Source organism: Loxodonta africana, chromosome 18, assembly GCF_030014295.1.
Source record: "Loxodonta africana isolate mLoxAfr1 chromosome 18, mLoxAfr1.hap2, whole genome shotgun sequence".
Lineage (NCBI taxonomy): Eukaryota > Metazoa > Chordata > Mammalia > Proboscidea > Elephantidae > Loxodonta > Loxodonta africana.
Window position 1 is genome coordinate 52,018,088 of NC_087359.1, and position 22,614 is coordinate 52,040,701.

At 39.9% G+C, this 22,614-nt stretch overlaps 2 protein-coding genes across 17 annotated transcripts in view; both read right to left on the bottom strand.

The window, feature by feature from the left end:
* Positions 1-17,016, bottom strand: part of SYNRG (synergin gamma) — a 72,941-nt gene extending 55,925 nt beyond the window's left edge. For 11 of the 14 annotated variants that reach the window (XR_002786835.2, XR_010318383.1, XM_023553493.2 and 8 more), the window contains exons 1-3: positions 16,916-17,016; positions 7,064-7,104; positions 1,355-1,476 (exon numbers count right to left, since the gene is read on the bottom strand). Coding sequence is in view for 12 of the 14 variants with exons in the window: in XM_023553493.2 (XP_023409261.2) it covers positions 1,355-1,476; positions 7,064-7,104; positions 16,916-16,992 (240 nt within the window). In the remaining 2 variants the exon portion in view is untranslated. The remainder of the gene's footprint in view (positions 1-1,354; positions 1,477-7,063; positions 7,105-16,915) is intronic. The other 3 variants (XM_023553492.2, XM_023553488.2, XM_023553487.2) reach the window with 1 other exon arrangement.
* Positions 17,017-17,587: 571 nt separating this feature from the next.
* Positions 17,588-22,614, bottom strand: part of DDX52 (DExD-box helicase 52) — a 32,698-nt gene continuing 27,671 nt past the window's right edge. The window contains exon 15 of one of the 3 annotated variants that reach the window (XM_064271387.1): positions 17,588-20,083. Coding sequence is in view for 2 of the 3 variants with exons in the window: in XM_064271388.1 (XP_064127458.1) it covers positions 20,050-20,083 (34 nt within the window). In the remaining variant the exon portion in view is untranslated. The remainder of the gene's footprint in view (positions 20,084-22,614) is intronic. The other 2 variants (XM_064271388.1, XM_064271386.1) reach the window with 2 other exon arrangements.

The window sequence follows — 22,614 nt, forward strand, 5'->3', positions numbered from 1 at the left end:
GCAACATTTCTCATCTGCTCTCCTACATCAGCCTTTTAATGATTTTCCGCACATCTACTCTTGCTCTCCTTTCTCCCTCCAATCGTTCTCCAAAGAGCAACCAGAATGATCTTTTAGACACAAATCTGATCATGTCACTCTGCTGCTTTAAAATATTCAATGGTAAAATAAAAAATAAAAGAAATATTCAATGGCTCCCTAATGCTCTTATGAGAAAATTCAAAATATTTAACATGGTCTCTAAGTTCCCTGTATGACCTGGACCCTGCTTGCCTCAGTTCCTCAAACATGCCACACTCCCTCCTGCCTTAGAGCCTTTACACATGCAGCTCCTTCTGCCAGTGTGTTCTTTTCCCATCTCTTCATCTGCCTAATATCTACTTTTCATTCAGATTCAGCTGAAATGTCACTTCCTCAGAGAAATTTTTCTGACTCCCAATGCTAAGTCCTTTTATATTTTCTCACTACATATGTACACTTCCTTTGTAGAATTCACTAAGGTTCACACTTCATATTTAAGCGTGTGATTAGCTGTAAATGGATAAAGTATCAGTCTGACTGTATTTATCAGTCTTATGTGTGCCGTTACTGCTAAGCTCATTAAGAGATAGGTCTGTTCTCAGTATGCTGACAAAGTCAGGTTTTTAAGCATTTAATTTATCAAAAAAAAAAAAAAGAATGCTACTTGTGGGGTCTTTTAGCAGACAGCCTACTTCTTTTTCCCCGGCTGATGTCTTGTACGACTGCATTCTTGTTTTCCATATCTAGCACACAGCAAATATTTCACCATTACCATAATCAATACACCACTGCCAATTTCTCCCCTACTGGGAGAACTCTGTATTATATGGTTAAGTACAGAGGTATTAAAGACTTAGGTTCAAATCCCAGCTTACTATCACTGTGTCCTTGAGTATCCTCACAAAACTTCAGTTTCCTCATCAGAAAAGTGGGGATACCGCCTCTTTAAAAGGTTATTATGAAGATCGGATGAGTTAATTCAATATAAAGAATAGTAATTTTTGGCTCTGAGCCTTTCAAACATGACACTGCTCCTTTCATGAGAACAGTGCTGCTGCTTCTAACAATGCTACCTCATGGAATCAGTCCCCTAAATATTCCAAAACGTCATTCTAAATTCGTCTACGCCGGTATGCAAATAAAGAAGTTGCCAGATTTTCCCTAAGTGATTTCTCTTGTTTTCTCTCACTCTTATGAACATGTCTTCATTTAATTTTGAAGAAAGTCATCTAAGAGGCAGGCTATACTTATTTCCAAAAATTACATTTAGCTGGTAGTATGCAGACACGTAGCAACAAACAATAAATCCGTAAACAATCAGATAAAGAAGTACCTGCATAGCAATAGGTCCTTGAGACATTTGAGAGCTGTAATTCATTCCCATCATGCCTTGCATATTAGGCTGCATGACAGAGACCAAAGGAAATCCTTGTTGCTGCATTGGCATTAGGCCTGCTAAAAAAACAAAAAGGCATCATTGACATCTACGTGTTTTCAGAAACTTCATTTTCTTAAAACTGTAAGCACATAAAGGACTTGTTACTTGAGGGGCAGCGAAGTTGTAGTGCAAGAAGTACTTAGGCTGTGGAGTAAGTCTGAGTTTGAATTCCAACTCTACGATTTACATAGCTATGTGATTTTGGGCAAGTTACAAAACTTCACCTGTAAAATGCGGATAATACCATCTATTTGACAGAATTTTTATGCATATTAAAAAATTTAACAGTATGGCCTAATTGTGGTATTTAGCCATCAGGATGGCCCCAATGACTTCTGCCTCTTGGCATTCACACTGTTGTGTATTGTCTCTTCCCACAATGAACAGGACTGACAAATATAGCCAATAGGATACTGTGGAAACGACAGTGTACAAGTTCTGAAGCTAGGTATTAAAGACACTGCAGCTACCTCCTTGTCTTCTTGGATCACTTGCTCTGGGGAAAGCCACTGCCATGTTATGAGAATACTCAAGCAGTCCTATGAAGAAGTCCATGTTGGGAGGAACTGAGGCCTCCTGCCAAAAGGCAGCATGAATTTGTCACCTATGTGAGTTGGCCACCTTGGAGACACATCTTCCAGCCCCATCAAGCCTTCAAATGACTCTGGTCCTAGCCGACACCCTGCAATCTCATGAGAGTCTCTGAGCCAGAACCACCCAGCAAAGTTGTTCTACAATTCCTAACCCATAGACACAGTGTGAAGTAATAAATGTTTATTGTTTTAAGTTTTGGAGTTATTTGTTACACAGCAACAGATAACAAATTTATTAGCAGGAGCATAAACTCTGGAGGCTGACTAGAAATGTCACCTTACTAGCTTTGCAACCTTGAGCCACTTAACTTCTTTCAGTGCCTCGGTTTCTCATTTGTGAAACTGTTTAGTACCTAACGAACTCTTATTCCTCTTCCCTTTCATTACAGGAATAGTTACTATAACATTTACCACAAAACAACCATCAACCACTGTGCAAAGTACGTAATGAAATGGCAGGAAAACTATCATAAAAATATGATTTCGATTAGTACCTCCCAAACTCTTCCATGAAGTATCCCTAACAGCAGTGGAGAATAAACACACATCCCTGTGGTGACTTAATAAATATTAAATGCCTACTTGATGTTAGGCATAGTTCTATATGCTCAGTATACAATGGTGAATAAAATAAAATTCCTACATACAAATTCCATTTTAATTTTGCCTTTTACCACCGGTTATACCCACGTTTGTTCTATTATATGGAGCTTTCCACATTTTCAAGTAAAAAAAATAAAGACTCAGAAGGGTATACCATGTTTACTTGGTGGTTTTTGTGTACCTTTATTTATTTAATTTTGGAAGCATGGACATTCGCATTTGTAGGTAACAGCTGTTAGGAGCATGCCATTTGTTCATTCATTCAACCAATCATGTATTCCAATATTTGACTGCCTACTCCACGCCTGGCACCATTCTAGGGATACAGGAGTGAAAAAAACAGGTTCTTGCCCTCAGGAGCTTACAGTCTAACTGGGAAAGAGAGAGAAAAAAAAAAAACCTGTATCAGCTGGTGGTAAGAGCTAAACTAAAAATAAAGCAGGGTAAGAGGGAAAAGGAAGAGTCAGGGAAGGGGCGGTTGCTATTTTATATAGGACAGTCAGGAAAGGTTTCACTACAGGGTAACATTTTGAACAAGGGCCTGAAGGAAGTAAGACAGCTAGCCTTGCAGATATTTGGGAAGAACGTTCCAAAGAAACTGAGCCCTGGTGGTGTGCTGGTTAAGAGCTTGGCTTCTAACCAAGAGGTTGGCAGTTCAAATCCACCAGCTTCTCCTTGGAAACCCTATGGGGTAGTTCTACTCTGTCCTATAGGGTCGCTGTGAGTTGGAATTGACTCAATGGCAGTGGGTATGACTTCGGTTTTTATTCCAAAGGAACAGCAAATGCAAAGGCCTGGGGTCTCATGGAGAATTACAATGCACAGATTGAACATATCCATACTAAGATGTTTCCTCTCTTATCTCTTTGGATGTAAAGCTTTGTTTAATTTATTTGATTTTATTCTTGAGTGGGAAATTCAGGCATTTGGTACAATATCCAAAAGGCCTGAAAGTATATAAAGTGAAAAATAAGTCTCCTTCTCTTCCTGTCTCCTGTTTACCTACACATGATTTGGGGTAGTCCATGCTATCAGTTTCTTGTATATACTTTCTAAAATAATCCAGGCATAATTTAAAGTCTTTAAATGATCAAAGAGCCCATTCTAGCATCGTTACTGTTAGATGCCACTGAGTCGGTGCCAACTCATAGTGACCTCAAGTACAAAAGAACAAAACATTGCACGGTCCTATGCTAGCCTCACGGTAGTAGGTATGTTTCAGCCCGCTGTTGAAGCCACTGTGTCAATTCATCTCATTGAGGGTCTTCTTATTTTATGCTGACCCTCTACTTTACCAAGCACAATGTCCTTCTCCAGGGATTGGTCCCTCCTGATAACATATCCAAAGTAAGCAAGATGAAGGCTCGCCATCCTTGTTTCTAAGAAGCATTCTGGCTGCACTTCTTCCAAGACAGGCTTGTTTGTTCTTCTGGCAGTCCATGGGATATTAAATATTCTTCACCAAAACCATAATTCAAATGCATCAATTCTTCAGCCTTCCTTTTTCATTGTCCAGCTTTTGCAAGCATACAGGGCAAGTGAAAATGCCATGACTTGGGTCAGGTGCACTTTAGTCCTCAAAGTGACATATGTGCTTTTTAACACTTTAAAAGAGGTCTTTGCAGGAGATTTGCCCAATGCAATACATTGTTTGATTTCTTGGCTGCTGTTTCCATGGGCACTGATTGTGGGTCCAAGTAAAATGAAATTCTTGCCAACTTTAATATTTTCCGGTTATCACAATGTTGCTTATTGGTCCAGTTGTGAGAATTTTTCTTTTTGTTGACATGTAATCCACACTGAAGGCTGTAGCCTTTGACCTTACCAGTAAGAACTTCAAGTTCTCCTGACTTTTGGTAACCAAGGTTGTGTCATCTGCATATCACAAGTTGTTAATGAGTCTTCCTCCAATCCTGATGCCATTTCTCCTTTATATAGTCTGGTTTCTAGGATTATTTGGTCAGCATACAGATTGACTAAGTATGGTGAAAGGATACAACCCTGATGCACACCTTTCCTGATTTTAAACCACGCAGTAGCCCCTTGTTCTGTTCAAATGACTGCCTCTTGGTCAGCACAATTAAGTGTTCTGAAATTACCATTCTTTGCAATGTTATCCATAATTTGTTATGATCCACAAAGTCAAATGTCTTCCCATAGTCAATAAAACACAAGTAAAGATCTTTCCAGTATTCTCTGCCTTCAGCCAAGATCCATCTAACATCCTTCATTCCACATTCTCTTCTGAATCTGGCTTGAATTTCTGGCAGTTCCCTGTTGATAGTAAGAGAGCCCAAAAGGTTGCCTGAAATTTTTTTTCTGAAATTTGAAATTGTTTTTGAGATTCTTTTTGAAAGTATTTTAGAATGAATATTGAATGATACAGGAAGCATCAAAAGAAGATGGAAAGAATACATAGAGTCACTGTACCAGAAGGAATTGGTTAACGTTCAGCCATTTCAGGATGTCTGTAGCCATTCTAGATTTACCTTCAGCAAAACTTTGCTTGTGTGTGATATTAATGATATTGTTCGATAATTCCTACATTCTGTTGGATCATCTTTTTTTGAATGGGCACGAATATGAATCTCTTCCAGTTAGTTGGCCAGGTAGCTGTCTTCCAAATTTCTTGGCATAGATGAGTGAGTGCTTCCAGCGTTGTATCTACTGAAGCTTCTCAATTGGTATTCCATCAATTCCTGGAGACTTGCTTTTCGTGAATGCCTTCAGTGCAGCTTGGACTTCTTCCTTCAGTACCATCGGTTCTTGATCATATGTTACCTCCTGAAATGGCTGAATGTTAACCAATTCCTTCTGGTACAGTGACTCTATGTATTCTTTCTATCTTCTTTTGATGCTTCCTGTATCATTCAATATTCATTTTAACATACTTTCAAAAAGAATCTCAAAACCAATTTCAAATTCCAGAAAAAAAATATCAGACAACCTTTTGGGTTCTCTTATTATCCCATTCCTTCATTCTGTATGTAGATTTTGGCTTGAAAGTTTATAAAAATGCAAATTATTGAACCAAGATAATGAATGCATAACTCTGTAGTGCCTTTCTAAAGAACAAAAGATCTCAAACCATTTGATGTAAATCTGGGACACACCTAACTACAGACAGCTTAAATAATGCATAAATGTGAACACAATGAAAAGAATACAACTAACCCTTAGAAAATTCTACCTGAAATTCAACCTCCACTGCTGATTATAAAGGCAGACAAAGTCAGTGTGAGCCACTGGCCTGCTACTGAGCCGCTCTTTATCCTTCATCTCTCTTGGTGACTTACGAGTTTCCGTTTCTCTATCAAGTCTACCATAACCAATTAACACTGCTTTGTGAGATGGACCAGTTTTCAGAAGCACCTTGGCGGCAGGGATGTGTGCAGTAAGCAGAAAGAAGCAAGAGAGACAAGGCCAGATACATTTCTCCTTCAGTGTTCTGCCCTAGTTGCACAGCAGCACAGATCAAGATCACATCCCTTTACTACTGTTTAGTTGAAGAGAAGGCTAAAATTCATATAGGTGGACCCTTGTTGGCAATCAAGAGGAAAGGAGTACACCTAATGGAGAAATGTCTAGGAATAAAACCGAGACTTAACTGGTTTAAACTGAATCAGATTATGTCATCTTTTTCATGTATGTGATTATTGTAAGACCAGAGTCCCCGGGCAGTGCCAACAGTTAACATGCTCGGCTGTTAACCAAAAGGTTGGAGGTTCGAGTCGACCCAGAGGCTCCTCAAAAGAAAGGCCTAGCAATCTATGCTAAAAAAATCCACCACTGAAACCCCTACAGAGCCCAGTTCCACTCTGATACACACAAGGCTGCCCCGAGTCGGAGTTGACTTGATGGCAGCTTTTTTTTTAATAGTAAGATCAAATTTATACAGAGAAAATTTGACAGCATAGAATAGCTAAAGAGGTTCATTCAGTCATTCAACAAACATCTACAGAGAACGTATTCTGTGCCATCAGCAAGCTGGGTGCTGAAGACACTAATAAGCATAAGGCAGATGTGGTCCCTTGCCCTGTGGAGCTCCCAATCTAGCAAAGACGAGAAGGGGGAAGACGTCATTAAGAGAATAAGGTCATTTCATTTTTGTCACCTGCTCTTAATATTCTTGTCCTAAAAGTCTCCTTGAATTTCTGAAGTAAGATAACAATCTGTTAGCATAATGTTTAGTAAGTTTGAGAGAAGTGAGGGGTGATACCTATTACTATCTGAAATTACATAATTTTTGAGAAATTTTAAAAGTAACTATCATATACTTTCAAAACAGTAGGAACATTTTACTCTATCTGGCAGCAATAAAACTTACTTCCTATTTTGTCTATTTAATCCCTAATTTCAAAAACATAATAGTGAAAAATAAAAGTTCAAAACCTAAGCTTTCACATACCTTGAGGGGGTCTTATTCCACTTGCAACTGGAAACATGAAGCTGAAAACAGAATAGAAATACATCATGATCTTCACATGTACAAAGATTTCAAATAAAAAGTAATTGTTTACATAAATAAAAAGATCATAAACAGGGCCCCAGTGTTTGTTCTGTAGTACAATACTGAACTGTCCGACCTCAATACAGACTGAATGTTCACACGATACACAACAATGTTAACAGGTTACTGTGAGGGAAATGTTCTTGAACTAGAAGACAGAAGACCTGGCAACTAGTCCTGGCTCTGCCACTGTGTGACCTCCCTGGATTTCAATTTTCCCATCTATAACGTGAGAGGGTTGGAGTAGATTAATTCAGCGAACATTTATTGAGTGTCTACTACATGAAAGGAATGAGTCAGCTCGCAATCTTGTTGAAGAGACAGATGTCAGAAGTAACTATAACACAGGACAGAATGTGCTAAGTGCTATGACAGAGGTCCAAAATGCTAACAGAGATGAAAAGAAAAACATTAATTTTGATGGTTACATCTTTAAAGGTTTTGTGGAGGTTTTGTGAGCTGGATGTCAAAGGAAGAAAGAGACACACTATACAGCTTGGGCAATGACTCTGAGGCCAGAAATGTAGGGTGTGTTCAGAGAAATGGTTTAAGGTTGAATGTGATATACGATCAGAAGAGTAAGCAGATTGCAGACGGATTTTAAAATGCTTAATTTTATTTTGAATATTAAATGAAGCTGTCAAAGGGTTTTAAGTAGGAGAGTGACATGATCAGAAACGTGCTGTTAACAGGGTATATATAGTAAAGAGATGCCCTGAAATATAAAGAACTAGCTAAGCAACTATCACAATAATATTTTTTTAATTTTATTTATTTTGTTGTTGTTGAGAATACACATAGCAAAACATACATTAATTCACCAGTTTCTACCAGTACAATTTAGTGACAATGATTGCATTCTTCAAGTTGCATAACCGTTCTTACTCTCCTTTTCTGAGTTGTTCCTCCCCCCAACCGAGTCTCTGTTTTCATGCTGGAATTGTTTGATTATATGATAGTTCTATTATTAGAGTTTTGAGGAACTGTCACACTGTTTTCCACAACAGTTGTATCACTTTGCACTCCCACCAGCAATGGGTAAGAGTTTCATTTTCCCCATACCCTTATCAACATTTATTTTCAGTTTTTTTAAATTTCAGCCATCCTAGGGGGAGTGAAACGGTACTTCACTGTGGCTTTGATATGCATCTCTGTGATGGTTAATGATGATGATACCATCATAATCTTAGTAAAAGAGTCATAACTAGAGTCATGAGAATGGAAAAGAAGGGGTAAATGAAAGATATTTAAAAGGAAGAATCCATAGGACTTGGCAACTGCCAGGAAGGGGAACAGTAGTGAAACGGCAGAAAGCACTGAAGACTGATGCTGACACGTGGAGCCAAAGCAACTGCAAGGATGTGATGTTTACTGCAATCAGGAACCCAGTGTCAGTAGGTATGGGAAGACTAGAAATAGGAATGATGTCTGCAAGGCGCACTCTAACAGACAATCAGAAAAGAAATTCAAACTCAGGAGAGACACCTAGATAAACGTAGCTTAACTAGTAGTTGTTAGGTCGACTCTGACTCACGGTGACCCTGTGTGTGTCAGAGTAGAACTGTGCCCCCAGGGTTTCCAATGGCCAATTTTTTGGAAGTGGATTACCGGGGCTTTCTTCCGAGTCCCATCCAGATGGGCTCTAACATTCAACCTTTCAGTTAGCAGCTGAGAGTTTTAATCGTTTGTACCACTCAGGCACTCCAAATCTAGCTCAGGCGCTTTTAAAAAGAGGTTTTAAAAAAAAAAAATTAAGATTGGGTTGGAGATGAAATAGCCAAGGGAATGTGGATGTTTAGTGAGAGGACGACCTTGGAGAATACTCATGGGAATGTTCATTAACAACCAAGTCAACAGTAACAGGTTTCGTTTTTTAATGCTGTAGAAAAGCTGATAAGAATGAGGATTGAGAATAAATCACTACTTTGGAAAATGGTGATCTTTGTGTGAGCAGTTTCAACAGTGGTAGAAGAAGGGACACGTAGGGAGAAAGATTTAGGATACAAAAGATGTACTACTTAGTGACTGATAAAACCAGGTCTTTGAGGGAACAGGATTAACATAGCAAGGTAGCGAAAGATATTTGCTTTGAAAAGGAAAGACTTCTTTCTCCGAGATTGGAGGTCCCTAGGGGGTACAAACTACGAGCACAAAAGCTGGCGGTCGGAACCTTCCCAGGGGTACCCTGGAAGAAAAGGCCTGGGGTCTGCATCCATCAAGATTTCAGCCAAGAAAACCCTACGGATGCAACTGTACTCTGATGCTCATGGGGTCGCCATGAGTCAGAATCGACTTGACTACAACTGGTTTTAAAGGAAGAAAAATCTGAGAGTCAAAGATCTTGGGGGAGGGAGGGGGATTCTGCTTAGCCTTTAGAGAGTCCAGTGAAAACCAGGAAATGTATATCAAATTTATGTGTTCTTGCATTTTTCTATTACATGCCTGCCCTCCCCAGAAAAAGGATAAAAACCAACCAAACTCTATAGTCTTTTTGGCACTAACACATTATGGTTTTTTTTTTTAATTTTGTAAAGTCATTTACAAAGTTCTAATTGGAGAGCCCCAGAAATGTGTGTGCCTTAATTGACTAAGCCACTGAACGTGGCTGTACATTGCAGCCTTATAGAGGACCTGGATCATAAGCAAATTCCGCTGCTGACAAACAGGCTTGCACCCAAAGAGGGGCCTAAATGGTGAACAGCTTTCCTGAACTGCACACAAGAGGCACTGGCTAATAATGTGATAATTGAATAAAATGTTTAAATTTCAAGTTGAAGCTTGGTAAAACTTCAATTTTTAAACAAATTAACTCATATACTAAGATTTATAAACTTAGACACAATATATTTAAGTAGTTAGCCTGTCAAAACTTTTCAAAATTAGCCCTCAAAATTAAAATTACCAATATGGCTTAGTGGCTAAGTAAAAACCGGAAACTTGAGTAACATTTTCTTTTTCCAGCTCTGCCAAAATGTAACTATGATGCTCTAAGCAATCCCCTGAGGACCCTGTCAGGTTTCCTCTGTCAGTTCAGGACAGTAGCAACTTTGTCAAAATCCCAACTAAGACAACCAAACAGACAGAAACAAATGTATAAAGGTTACTTCAAAAACAAACCAAACAAAAACTAAATTAAAAACACTACTGACAAACATGACTTGTTCCAGTAAAAATTTACCAACCCAAGTTACTTAGCAACCCATGTGGCATTCTGATGATTTTCTCTGAAACTCGTGGATGTCAACATGCTTAACAACTGGTTAGACAAGCAGCTAAGACACTGATAAGACAGCAAGAGCTTGGCAATAAATTGGGCAGCAAAAAGGCCAACAATCTGATTTTACAGAGAAAACCACTAATTCGTTACTGCGGATGTTACAGTAAGAAAGCTGAACTGTGAGCTCTGCTTGTCACAGGCCTGTTTCATGTATCTTTTTTTTTTTTCTTCCTTACTTCTGTTACTAACCTAGATCAGCCCTTCAAATCTCAGGCCTGCGATGCTACAAGAGCTTCCTAATGGACTGCCCCACGTCCAGACTCCACCCCTTCCAGTGCAGCTCCTGCAGCACTGGTGAGGTGCATCGTCCTAAAGGACCATTTTTACAATGCTGCCTTGGTGTTAAAAATATGTAATAATTCTCCCTTAAACTGAATTTCCTTAGTGTACATTCAAGGCCCTCTCCAATTCTGGCACAACTTTCTATTGTCAGTTTTCTCTCACAAAACTCTTCTTTCCCTTACCATACGATCCAACAATCCCACTCCCAGGAATATATCCTGGAAAGATAAAAGCCATCACACCAATAGAGATATGCACACTCACGTTCACTGCAGCATTATTCACAATAGCAAAAAGATGGAAACAACTTAAGAGCCCATCAACAGATGAATGGATAAACAAATTATGGCACATACACACAATGGAATACTACACAACAATAAAGAACAATGATGAATCTGCGAAGCATCTCACAACATGGATGAATCTGGAGGGCATTATGCTGAGTGAAGTAAGCCAATCAAAAAAGAACAAATATGAGACCACTATTATAAAAACCCAAGAAAAGGTTTACACACAGAAAAAAACAATCTTTGACGGTTACAAGGAGGGGGGGAGTGGAAATCACTAACTAGCTAGCAGACAAGTGTTAACTTTGGTGAAGGGGAAGACAACACACAATATAGGGGAAATCAGCACAACTTTACCAAGGCAAAGTCAAAAAGCTTCACAGACACATCCAAACTCCCTGAGGGACCAAGTAACTGGGGCTGAGGGCTGGGGACCATGGTCATGGGTGACATCTAGGTCAACTGGCACAGCATAGTTCACAGAGGAAATGTTCTACATCCCACTTTAGTGAGTAGCATCTGGGGTCTTAAAAGCTTGCAAGCGGCCATCTAAGTACATCTGCTGGTCCCATCTCATCCAGAGCAAAGGAGAACGAAGAAAACCAAAGACACAAGGAAAATATTAGTCCATAGGACAAACGGACCACATGAACCACAGCCTCCACCAGCCTGAGCCCAGAAGAACTAGATGGTGCAACAGCTCTGACAGGGATCACAATAGAGGGTTCCAGATAGAGTGGCAGGAAAATGTAGAACAAATTTCAAACTCACACAAAAAGACCAGACTTACTGGTCTGACAGACTGGAGGAACCCCGGAGACTATAGCCTACGGGACACCCTGCTGAGAACTGAAGCCACTCCTGCAGTCTACCTTTCAGCCAAAGTTAGACATGCCTATAAAACAAACAATAACACACATGAGGAATGTGCTTCTTAGTTCAATCAAGTACATGAGGCCAAATGGGCAGGCAACCCCTCCCCAAAATGAAAGACAAGGCAGGAAGGGATAGGAAAACTATAAGAATGAACACGAGGAACCCAGGGTGTAAAGGGAAAGGGTCAGAGTGCTGACACACTGTAGGGATGAGACACTAATTTGCACTGTAAACATTCACCTAAAGCACAATAAACAAATAAACAAACAAACAAACACTCTTCTCCCAGACTTAGAGCCACAGTCAACCTGGCCTACCTGCTGTTCCCTTAACGTTCATTAGAACTTTCCATTTCTCTGTCAGTATCTTGACCCTTTCTTTTTCTTCCAAATGAATGGCCCAGCTGAAACATCACTTCTTCTTTGCCTTCTATGCAGCTTGAATCCACAAATACTTAGACTGTTTTCTATGTGCAGTGTAAGAATGTGCTAGAAGCTATGGAAGATGAAGAGATGAGAAAGTCCTCAAGGAGTTTATAAAAGAGCAGAATAGACAAGTTCACAAATGATAATACCCCAGAAGGACATGATCTCTTTGTTCTCCTTTATCTTGTACTACAGTTATTTTGTATACTCCTGGAGGATGGGGGCCATATCCTGAACAGCTTTTGAATTCATTACAGCAGCAAGAACAATGCCTTATACATGCAGGTGTTCAATGACTATCAGCTAAATGAATACAGATTAGTCTAGATCTCTCTTTTTTTCTGCTTTGATTAAAAAAAAAAAATCTATACTTCTCATCTTCTGTGCAAATTTTGCCATTTACACAACCCTACCACTTAGTCTTAAGTAGCCCATTCAGAACATCAGACAAAAATAGGCTAATACCAGGCAGGAGGGGGACAGGAAAGCTGATAACAGGGAACTCAAGTTTGAGATGGGGAGAGTGTTGACACGTCCTGGGGTTGGCAAACAATGTCACAAAACAATATGTGTATTAACTGTTTAACGAGAAACTAATTTGCTCTGTAAACCTTCATCTAAAGTACAATAACAAGTAAATAAATAAATTTAATTAAAAAAAAAGGCTAATACTATTAAAATTGGAAAATGCCACTGCTTTTCATCTCTTAGAACAGAGACTTTTATCTATGTAATATGGTCAATTATAGTTCATTATAAGCTTATCTCCATTAAAAGCTTAGAGAGGTGGCCTGGTTCTTTTTCCTCTTCCGTAAAACACGCTTAAGGCTCTATAAGGTCCACTTCCTTATAAAACAACTTCAGTCCTTATCACTGCTCTCTCAAAACCACAACACTTTTTTTTCTAAATGTTATTTTTTTTGTTGTTGAGAATACACATAGCAAAACATACACCAATCCAAGTTTCTATATGTACACAATTTAGCGACACTAATTATAAACTTCAAGTTGTGCAACCATTCTCACCCCCCTTTTCTGACTTGTTCCTTCCTCACTAACATAAACTCATTGACCCCTAAGGTTCCTATCTTTCAAGGTGCTGTTGTCAATTTGATCCCAGAGAGATAGTTCTTAAAAGAGCACAGTGCTCAAGGCAAACCTTTTTTTGACTAGTTAAGCTAAACTACTGTTCAGTTTTTAAGATGACTTCAGGGGATATTTTTGGTTTAACATTTAAAAATTATCTCAGGGCAACAGTTTCAGGGGTCCATCCACCCTCCACGACTCTAGAAAGTCTGGAGTCCGTGATAATTTGAAATTCTGTTCTGCATTTTCTCCCTTTTGATCAGGATTCTTCTATGGAATCTTTCATCAAAATGTTCAGTAATGGTAGCTGGTCACCATCCAGTTCTTCTGGTTGGCAGTTGTTCTTGGAGACAATTAGCCACACATTCCATATCCTCCTCCTATTCCTGACTCTCCTTCCTCTGTTGCTCCAGGTGAAAAGAAACCAATTGTTGTGCCTTGGACGGCCGCTTACAAGCTTTTAAGACCCCAGGCACTGTGCAATGAACATTAAGTAGAACTGAACATGTTATTAGGCCAGTTAATCTTAGCCATCCTACTGGTAGTGAAGTGGTGTCTCACTGTGGTTTTGATTTGATCTCTCTGATGGCTGATGACGCTGAGCATCTTTTCATGTGTTTAATGGCCATTTGAATGTCTTCTTTGGTGAAGTGTCTATTGAGTTGTTTGCTCATTTTATGATTATTTGTCTTTTTGTCGTTGCTAAGTTGTCCAAGTTTTATATATATTTTGGTTATTAGGTTCTTATCAGATATATGGTCTCTGAAGATATTCTTCCAATCGGTAGCTTGTCTTTTCACTTTTTTTGTAAAGTCTTTTGATGAACAAAAGTTTTTAATTTTTATGAGGTACCATTTATTTGTCTTTTGCTATTTGTACTTTTGTTATTATATTAGATAATCCACTGTTGAAAGCCAGGCCTGACAGCACTGCCTTCTGTTCTTCTAAGAATTTTATGGTTTTAGTTTGCACATTTAGGTCCTCAATCCATTTTCAATTTGTTTTTGTGTGTGGCATGAGACATGGATCCTGTTTCACTTTTCTGCATGTGGAAATCCAATTTTCCCTGCACCATTTATTGAAGAGATTCCTATCCCCAGCTGTCCATAGATGTAGGTGTTTATTTCTGGACTCTCAATTCTACTCCATTGGTCTATGTGTCTATTGTTATACCAGTACCAGGCTGTTTTGATTACTGTAGCTCTCTAGTATGTTTTCGCTATGAGTCAGAATTGATGGCAATGGGTTTTTTTTAATAGTATGTTTTAAAATCAAGAAGTGTGAGTCCTCCTAGTTTGTTCTTCTCTTTCAACATTGCTTTAATTACTCAGAGCTTCTTGTCATTTCATATAAAGTTGATGACTGGTTTTTCTATTTTTGCGAAGAGGGCTGTTGGAATTTTCACTGGGATTGCATTAAATCTATAGATCTCTTTGGGTAGTATGCTGACATCTTAACAAAACTAAGTTTTCCAATCTATGAACATAGAACATCTCTCCATTTATTTAAGTTTTCTTTAATCTCTTTCAGCAGTTTTATAGTTTTCACTGTATAAGTCCCCCATGTCCTTGGTTAGAGTTATCTCTAGGTATTTTATTTTCTTAGATACTATTGTAAATGCAATTGTTTCCCTAATGTCCCTTTTAGATTTATCATTGCTGTTGAGAAACCCAACTGATTTTTGTTTGTTGACCTTATACCCTGCAACTTTACTAAACTCCTATTTGCTCTAAATGTTTTCTGGTGGAGTCTTTGGGATTTACTATATTTTTTTTATTGAGCGCACAACTTCTCAGCCTTAAAAAATTTCCAATATATGTAACATATTTACTATGCATTTTTCAAGGTAAGGATTATTTTAACCACTTTTCTCTCACATGTACCCTGTAGAATTTTAGAATGTCAATGTTACTACACTGACAGAGAAAAGAGAGAAGTTTTAACATCAATCATTTGAGTTTCTATCAAAATCCAGGCCATACTTATAAACATTTGTGTCCATGGACATATGATGATAAAATAGTATGAACTAAAGGAATGATCCATGCAGCTTTTTGCATCTGAGGTCTTCTCCACCTAAAAAAAAAATAAAAATCTGGGCCTACAATACCAAAATCTTTTAAGTTTATTTTTCCCTAGAACTTAGTATCACCATTAATCATACACTAGATCAAATTAAAATGTAGCACAACTCAGGGACGTTTTAGAAAAAACCATCACACACAGAAAAGAAACAGATGTTAGTACTTATTTTTCTCCTCCATCCAGAAACTGCCGTATGCCAAGTATTCATGAAAAGCTCAAATGTTAGTGAAAACTAGTTAGAAAACAAAAGAGAGAAGAAAAAGTTTTAAATCTTAAGTCGAAGATGAGCAGAGGAAATGAAAAATGGGGCTACACACAGGTGGCTTATTGAACAGAAGCTGCTTTTTTTCCCTAGCATATATACAGCCACCTGCAGGAGGTGATAACTTAAAAGACCTTACACTACTAAAGTGTTCATGACTCCAAAATTAAAGCATTACATATCAAAAAACTAACACATCATTTTCCAAAAATAATTTAGGATACTGAAAATAAAGAAGCTAATTTTACCACCACATGTGTGTGCAGTGTGTGCTGGCTAATACAACAAAATGAGACTAGGTCTTTACAGAAGTGGGGTGAAAACTTCCCAAAATAAAATAGTTCCTTAGACGATAACAGACTTTTCTCAAGTTGCCAATAAATGTCATCTCCCTTACGGGTCTGAGTATGAGAGCCACAGGCAGTTATTAGCTGAAAATGACAGAGCGCAGGTTGTTTAAAGGTTAAGTAATAGTCTGGAAGTTTTTTTTCTAATAACTGTGTAAGTGCTGTCAGCAGTGAATTTTCTTTTATTTTTATTAGGCCTTTTAAAAAGGAGATTTTGACAAGTCTTAGAGTTATGTCTACAACAGAAGAGCTCTAAAGACGATGACTAATTCAAAAGTCTTCAGATTTTCCTGCTGTTTCTCGAATGCTAAAGAAATAAATAAAAAGGAGGAAAGGACACTCTAAAAGAGGAAAAACCAAATAGCACGCGCACACACACACATCTTAGGAACAGTTCCTCCAGCTTTGTGATCAGATTTTTCAGAGCCTTCCTACAACTGTCCCTGGTCAAGCGCTGCGGCTTCAGAGCCAGCCAGTGCAGGGCTAGAAGCGAGGAGCCTCCAGCCGGGTACCAGCCAGCCCGCGGAGTGGCCCCTCACCTACTCCCCTTCCCTTCCTCGCACTAGGGCGCGAGCTCGCTCCTCACTCGACCCCAGGCAGCCAGTGCTCCTGAGCTTGGAACCCAGGAGTCGGGCGCCCCGGCTGCACCCGCCCCCTCGGCCTAGGTCCCTGGAGGACGACCCTTCTCCAGTAGCCCAGTTCCAAAAGAAAAGGAGCTGGCGAAAACCGCCATAACCGCCACACACCCCTCGCCGCTGCGGAGCCAGCCCTAGGTTGGCCGGAAGGTCCCATCGCGCTCGGACCAGCTTTTTACACCCACCTGCCACCCCCGCTGGCCCCCGCGCCAGTTCCTGCGGCCGAGCCGCCGCCAGATCCAGTGCCCGGCCGCAGCGCCATCTTTCTCCCGGCCTGCCGCCGCCGCCGCCGCCGCCGCCGCCGCCACCTTACAAGCCGCTGTCAGCCGAAGACAGCTACTTCCGGGGCAAACGCCAGGCCCCACCTCACCGCACGCCGGGTGACGGGGCGGGGCCACGCGCCCACGTGACTCCCCCGGCCCGCCCCAGCCGGGAGGAGCGGCACACTCTTGCCACGTGACCCAGCCGCCGCTGGGGTCCTCCGTGTGCGATTGTAGCTCTGGGGCTGGTGGGGCGGTTGCGGGCGCAGCGCCAGTGGATCTGGCTTAAGTCTCTGGCAAGGCCCTCTGGTGGCCTCAGCTGGCGGCGGAGCGACAAGGCGCCATTGTTTCTCAGTTTGAAAACGAGATCATCTTGGTTAGTGGAAAGAGTAGATTCTTCTTTAAACTGGATGGTGGGTACGCGGGTGTTCTTTCATTGTTCTTTACACGTGAAGAATCGACCGGACCTGGATGGCCCTTGGATAGCTTCTCAGCGCTAATCGGCTCTCTCCACTCTTTGCCTCCAACTCATCAGCTTCCTTTTGGTACCCACCCCAAGGGCTGATGGATGGTATTTAAAATTTCAGGAGACCAACCAAGTGCACACAAACCCAAATGACATATAAAACCTCCAAGGTGCACTAGTCTTGTTCGGTCCTGCCATCGCGCCACCTAACAGTCCCTTAATTCATTTGTTTTTCCCATACTTGCAGTGTTTCGAAAGCAGTTACTTCAAAATTACTCAGACCCTCTCTCGGTTTTTTTTTTCTAATCAAACTAGTCTGTAAATAACATACAGGAGCTAAGAGTAAACTTTTTCAAGCCCTCAGAGTTTGCTTAGTAGTATTTGATTAATTAGCTTTATCTACTTTCACCTTTTCCTCAGGGCTTTTACTGGAAAACAATTTGTAATAATAGCTACCATTTACTGGGCACAAATTACAGGTCAGAAACTTTATATGCATTTTAAAAAAATCCTCAGTGTTACTTAGTACTGGCATTTTCGATGAGTGAGGAAACTATGCCTAAAAAGTTAATTCACCCAGGTCATAAACCACAGTCAGCAGAGGCGGGATTGAAACTCCAAAGTTTTTGCTCATTTTATGAAAGCAGTGAACGTGTTCCTTTGTCATAACTGTCTATTCAGTAATTTCACTTCTTTCTCTTCTTAAGTGAAACTGAAATTTGTGTAGGAGATAGTTTCAGTCAACTACAGCAGCTAAAGCCAATATTAACCCACTGAGGAACAAAGTCGGTGCAGGTATATAGTCATTTCATTTACGGATGGGTGGTTATACAGAGGAAATTAAGTCAAATGAAGGGAGTGTATCAAGGTCATAGAAGACGTGATGTTTCTGCCTGGAATGATTTGTTGCCCTTCTTTAACTGCTGACTCCTAAGAGACTCAGCTCAGGCCTCTGGGAAACCTTCCAGGACATCCCCATCTGGGTCTGATGCCCTCTTTTAATGCTCCCGCATCCCAGCCTTACCTCTGACATAGCACTTGCCACACTATTTGTTCCTTCACTTCTCTCCACCACTACATTATAAGGGCAGGGACTGTGTTATTAAGCCTTTATTCCTAACAAAAACTAAAATGTCTGTTAAATGAATATTTGTTGTGAGTTTGTGTCAGGCTCAGAAGTAGGTACTTCCAATCTTGAGACATAATTGTTGTTAAATTGGTATTACTTCCATTTCACAAATTAACACCTGAAACGCTGAGACATTAAAGAACTCCTCCAACGTCATACAGTCTACAGATGGGTAGCAACGGTATACCTGACTCCAGGATATATACCGAGTCAAGGATTTGTTTGCAAGAACGAACAAAACATTACGTGCCCATAAATATTCTTTGCACCTTGGAGCAATAGATCTTCATTTAAATAAATTCTGAAGATGAACAATTTTTGTCCCACCTAAAATATTCGAGACAGAGTCTACCCGTCAAAAGTCTGTGAACAAAAGAAATAAGTTTAATTCAAATGCTGCTAAGAAAAGCTTACAGTTATTTTAGTAGTACTGGTAATAGCTAAACATGCATGTGTGAAGCACCATTCTAAATACTTTACATGTATGAAGTCAATGCTTTTATTCTGCTGTACAAAACTAGCAATAAAGATCTTCTAATAGCAATGGATATTTTCCATCACTGTATAATCATAATCCTTTACCTCTGGGAGAAATCTGTTTACTAAACAGATGAAGGGCCAAAAAGCCTCAGGAAAGATAAGGTGAGAAAGAAGAAGTGTATCAAGTAACGGAAACATTCTTCCCTATCATGGTAAAACGTTTATTGGTTTTCTAGCAAAATCATCTTGCATGGAAAGAGGCAGGAAAAAGCTTGGTTAAATCATGGAAAATGAAGTAAGAAGAGGCTGACCAGAATCTTGTAGCTGCAACATTATCCCAGGGAAGGTATGGGCTACCTTACCAATGAGGTATAAGGATATTTAATAGGCCAAAGAATTAAAAATCTGAGGTAACTTGAATAACCAACCGTAGATGAGGAATCTCTTTGTTGTGGCTCACCCTACAAAAGGTCATCACAAATTAAGAAACAGTAAAAAAGAAAGCAGCAAATTTCTTCTTGGTAGACCGCCTATGCTGCTTCTTGTCCATCCAAAGACAAGGGCGGGGACAATCATTACTTCGAAATTGTTCCAGATGCCTGTGCACAGCACATAGCACACCTTCCTTCACACTTAAAGGGAAATCCTCAGGAGCTCACCACACCTGAGTGTTGTTAAATAAGCTTCTGGCCTTCTATGAGAAGTATCTCTTTGGATTCAAACCACAGAAAAAAGCCAATGACCATTATTTCCATGGTATAATCATTTAAAAGTCACCTTCAAACTGAAATTTGACATGACACATTGACAGCAGAATCATAAATCATTCTTCACCACTCCTATGTACTTGTACTTGATTTCCAACGACTGACACAAGTGATTTTATAACGTGAAGTATTCTGCAACAACATTCACGCTGGGATCATAAAATTATATTTCTAGGATAGTCTTAAAAAGTCTGCTTTTAAATTCTGTCTTCAGAAGCTACTTCTTGGTGTTCTGACCAGTGACCTTTTCCCTGTGTAAAAAAAAAAAAAAAAAAAGTAGGGAAAGTTAAAGCAGAAATTCTACCTATATGCACTTGCCAAAATTTTACAAGTCTAATAAACATTTACTAGTACCTATTGTGCATCAAGTATATAAGACATCAGGAATACAAAGACATGGTCTCTGCCTTTAAGAAACTCACAATCACCTAATCTGTTAATCGAACCCATTGCTGTTGAGTCAATTCCAACTCATAGCAGCCCTACAGGACAGAGTAGAACTTAGAACTGCCCCATAAGGTTTCCGAGGAACAGCTGGTGGATTTGAACTGCTGACCTTTTGGTTAGCAACTGAGCTCTTAACCACTACACCACCAGGGCTCCGCAATAACCTAAGTGAGACAGAAACATCACAACATATGACACTATTACATGGTGTGAAAGACAGATTCTGATCCTGACCTAATAATAAGAATTAACATTTACTGAGTGTTTATTAACTGCTAAACATTGTCATTAGCGCTTTGTTAGCTCCCGTCAAGTCGGTTCCGACTCATAGCGACCCTATGCACAACAGAACGAAACACTGCCCGGTCTCGAGCCATCCTTACACTCGTTGTTATGCTTGAGCTCGTTGTTGCAGCCACTATGTCAATCCACCTCATTAAGAGTCTTCCTCTTTTCCACTGACCCTGTACTCTGCCAAGCATGCTGTCCTTCTCCAGGGACTGATCCCTCCTGACAACATGTCCAAAGTATTTAAGACACAGTCTCACCATCCTTGCTTCTAAGGAGCATTCTGGCTGTAGTTCTTGTAAGACAGATTTGTTTGTTCCTTTGGCAGTCCATGGTATATTCAATATTGTTTGCCAACACCACAATTCAAAGACGTCAATTATTCTTCAGTCTTCCTTATTCATTGTCCAGCTTTCACATGCATATGTGACTGAAAATACCATGGCTTGGGTGAGGCACACCTTAGTCTTCAAGGTGACATCTTTGCTCTTCAACACTTTGAAGAGGTCCTTTGCAGCAGATTTACCCAATGCAATGCGTCTTTTGATTTCCTGACTGCTGCTTCCGTGGCTGTTGATTGTGGATCCAAGTAAAATGAAATCCTTGACAACTTCAATCTTTTCTCCATTTATTATGATGTTGCTCATTGGTCCAGTTGTGAAGATTTTTGTTTTCTTTATGTTGAGGTGCAATCCATACTGAAGTCTGTGGTTTTTGATCTTCATTAGTAAGTGCTTCAAGTCCTCTTCACTTTCAGCAAGCAAGGTTGTGTCATCTCCATAACGCAGGTTGTTAATGAATCTTCCTCCAACCCTGATGCCCTGTTCTTCTTCATATAGTCCAGCTTCTCGGATTACTTGTTCAGCATACAGATTAAATAGGTATGGTGAAAGAATACAACCTTGACGCACACCTTTCCTGACTTTAAACCAATCAGTATCCCCTTGTTCTGTCCCAACAACTACCTCTTGATCTATGTAAAGGTTTCTCATGAGCATAATTAAGTGTTCTGGAATTCCCATTCTTCGCAGTGTTATCCATAGTTTGTTATGATCCACACAGTCGAATGCCTTTGCATAGTCAATAAAACACAGGTAAACATCCTTCTGGTATTCTCTGCTTTCAGCCAGGATCCATCTGACTTCAGCAATGATATCCCTAATTCCACGTCCTCTTCTGAAAACCGGCCTGAATCTCCCCAACGTGTCTGTCAGTTTGTTGTACTGTGGGGGCTTGCGTGTTGCTGTGATGCTGAAAGCTATGCCACCGGTATGCAGATACCAGCAGCGTCACCCATGGAGGACAGGTTTCAGCTGAGCTTCCAGGCTAAGACAGACTAGGAAGAAGGACCCGGCAGTCTACCTCTGAAAAGCATTAGCCAGTGAAAACCTTATGAATAGCAGTGGAACATCTGCCCTTTACATATATTAAATTGGGTCATCTTCCTAACAACGTATTATCCTAATTAATACAGATGATGAAAATGAGGCACAGTATGGTTGAATAATTTGCCAACCATCATACATTGGTATAAGTGTTAGGCATGAACCCCAACAATCTGATTCCAGAGCCCATCCAGTCTTCAGAAGAATATGAACTGCAGGGGTATTTGCAGAGAAAAATGAATAAAAGTTGGCAAAGCTGGTTGTATGGAAGGCAAATAAGTCAAACGTGATTCAAGAGCTTTCTAGCTTCAGTACTGTGTGAATGGTGAATGACATTAACTGCCATTAAGTGGTAACATAGAAAAAGGAAAAAGTTTTAAGAAAATATTCAATGTTTGCATATTATGGTAATACAAAGTTATTTTCATATATATTAACTCCTTTAATCCTCCAACCAATCCTGAGTATTATTTCTATTATATATAGGGGGAAAGAGGCTTAGAGAGATTATGTGACTTGCCTAGGGTCACAAAGGAAAGTAGGAACAGAGCCAGTTTTTCTGACTCCAAATCCAATTCTTCCCTCTACTACGCCAGGCTGAGTTTGTAGTGCCTGTCTAATGTCCACTAGACAACAGAGATTCAGGTTTGTAGCTCAGTTAT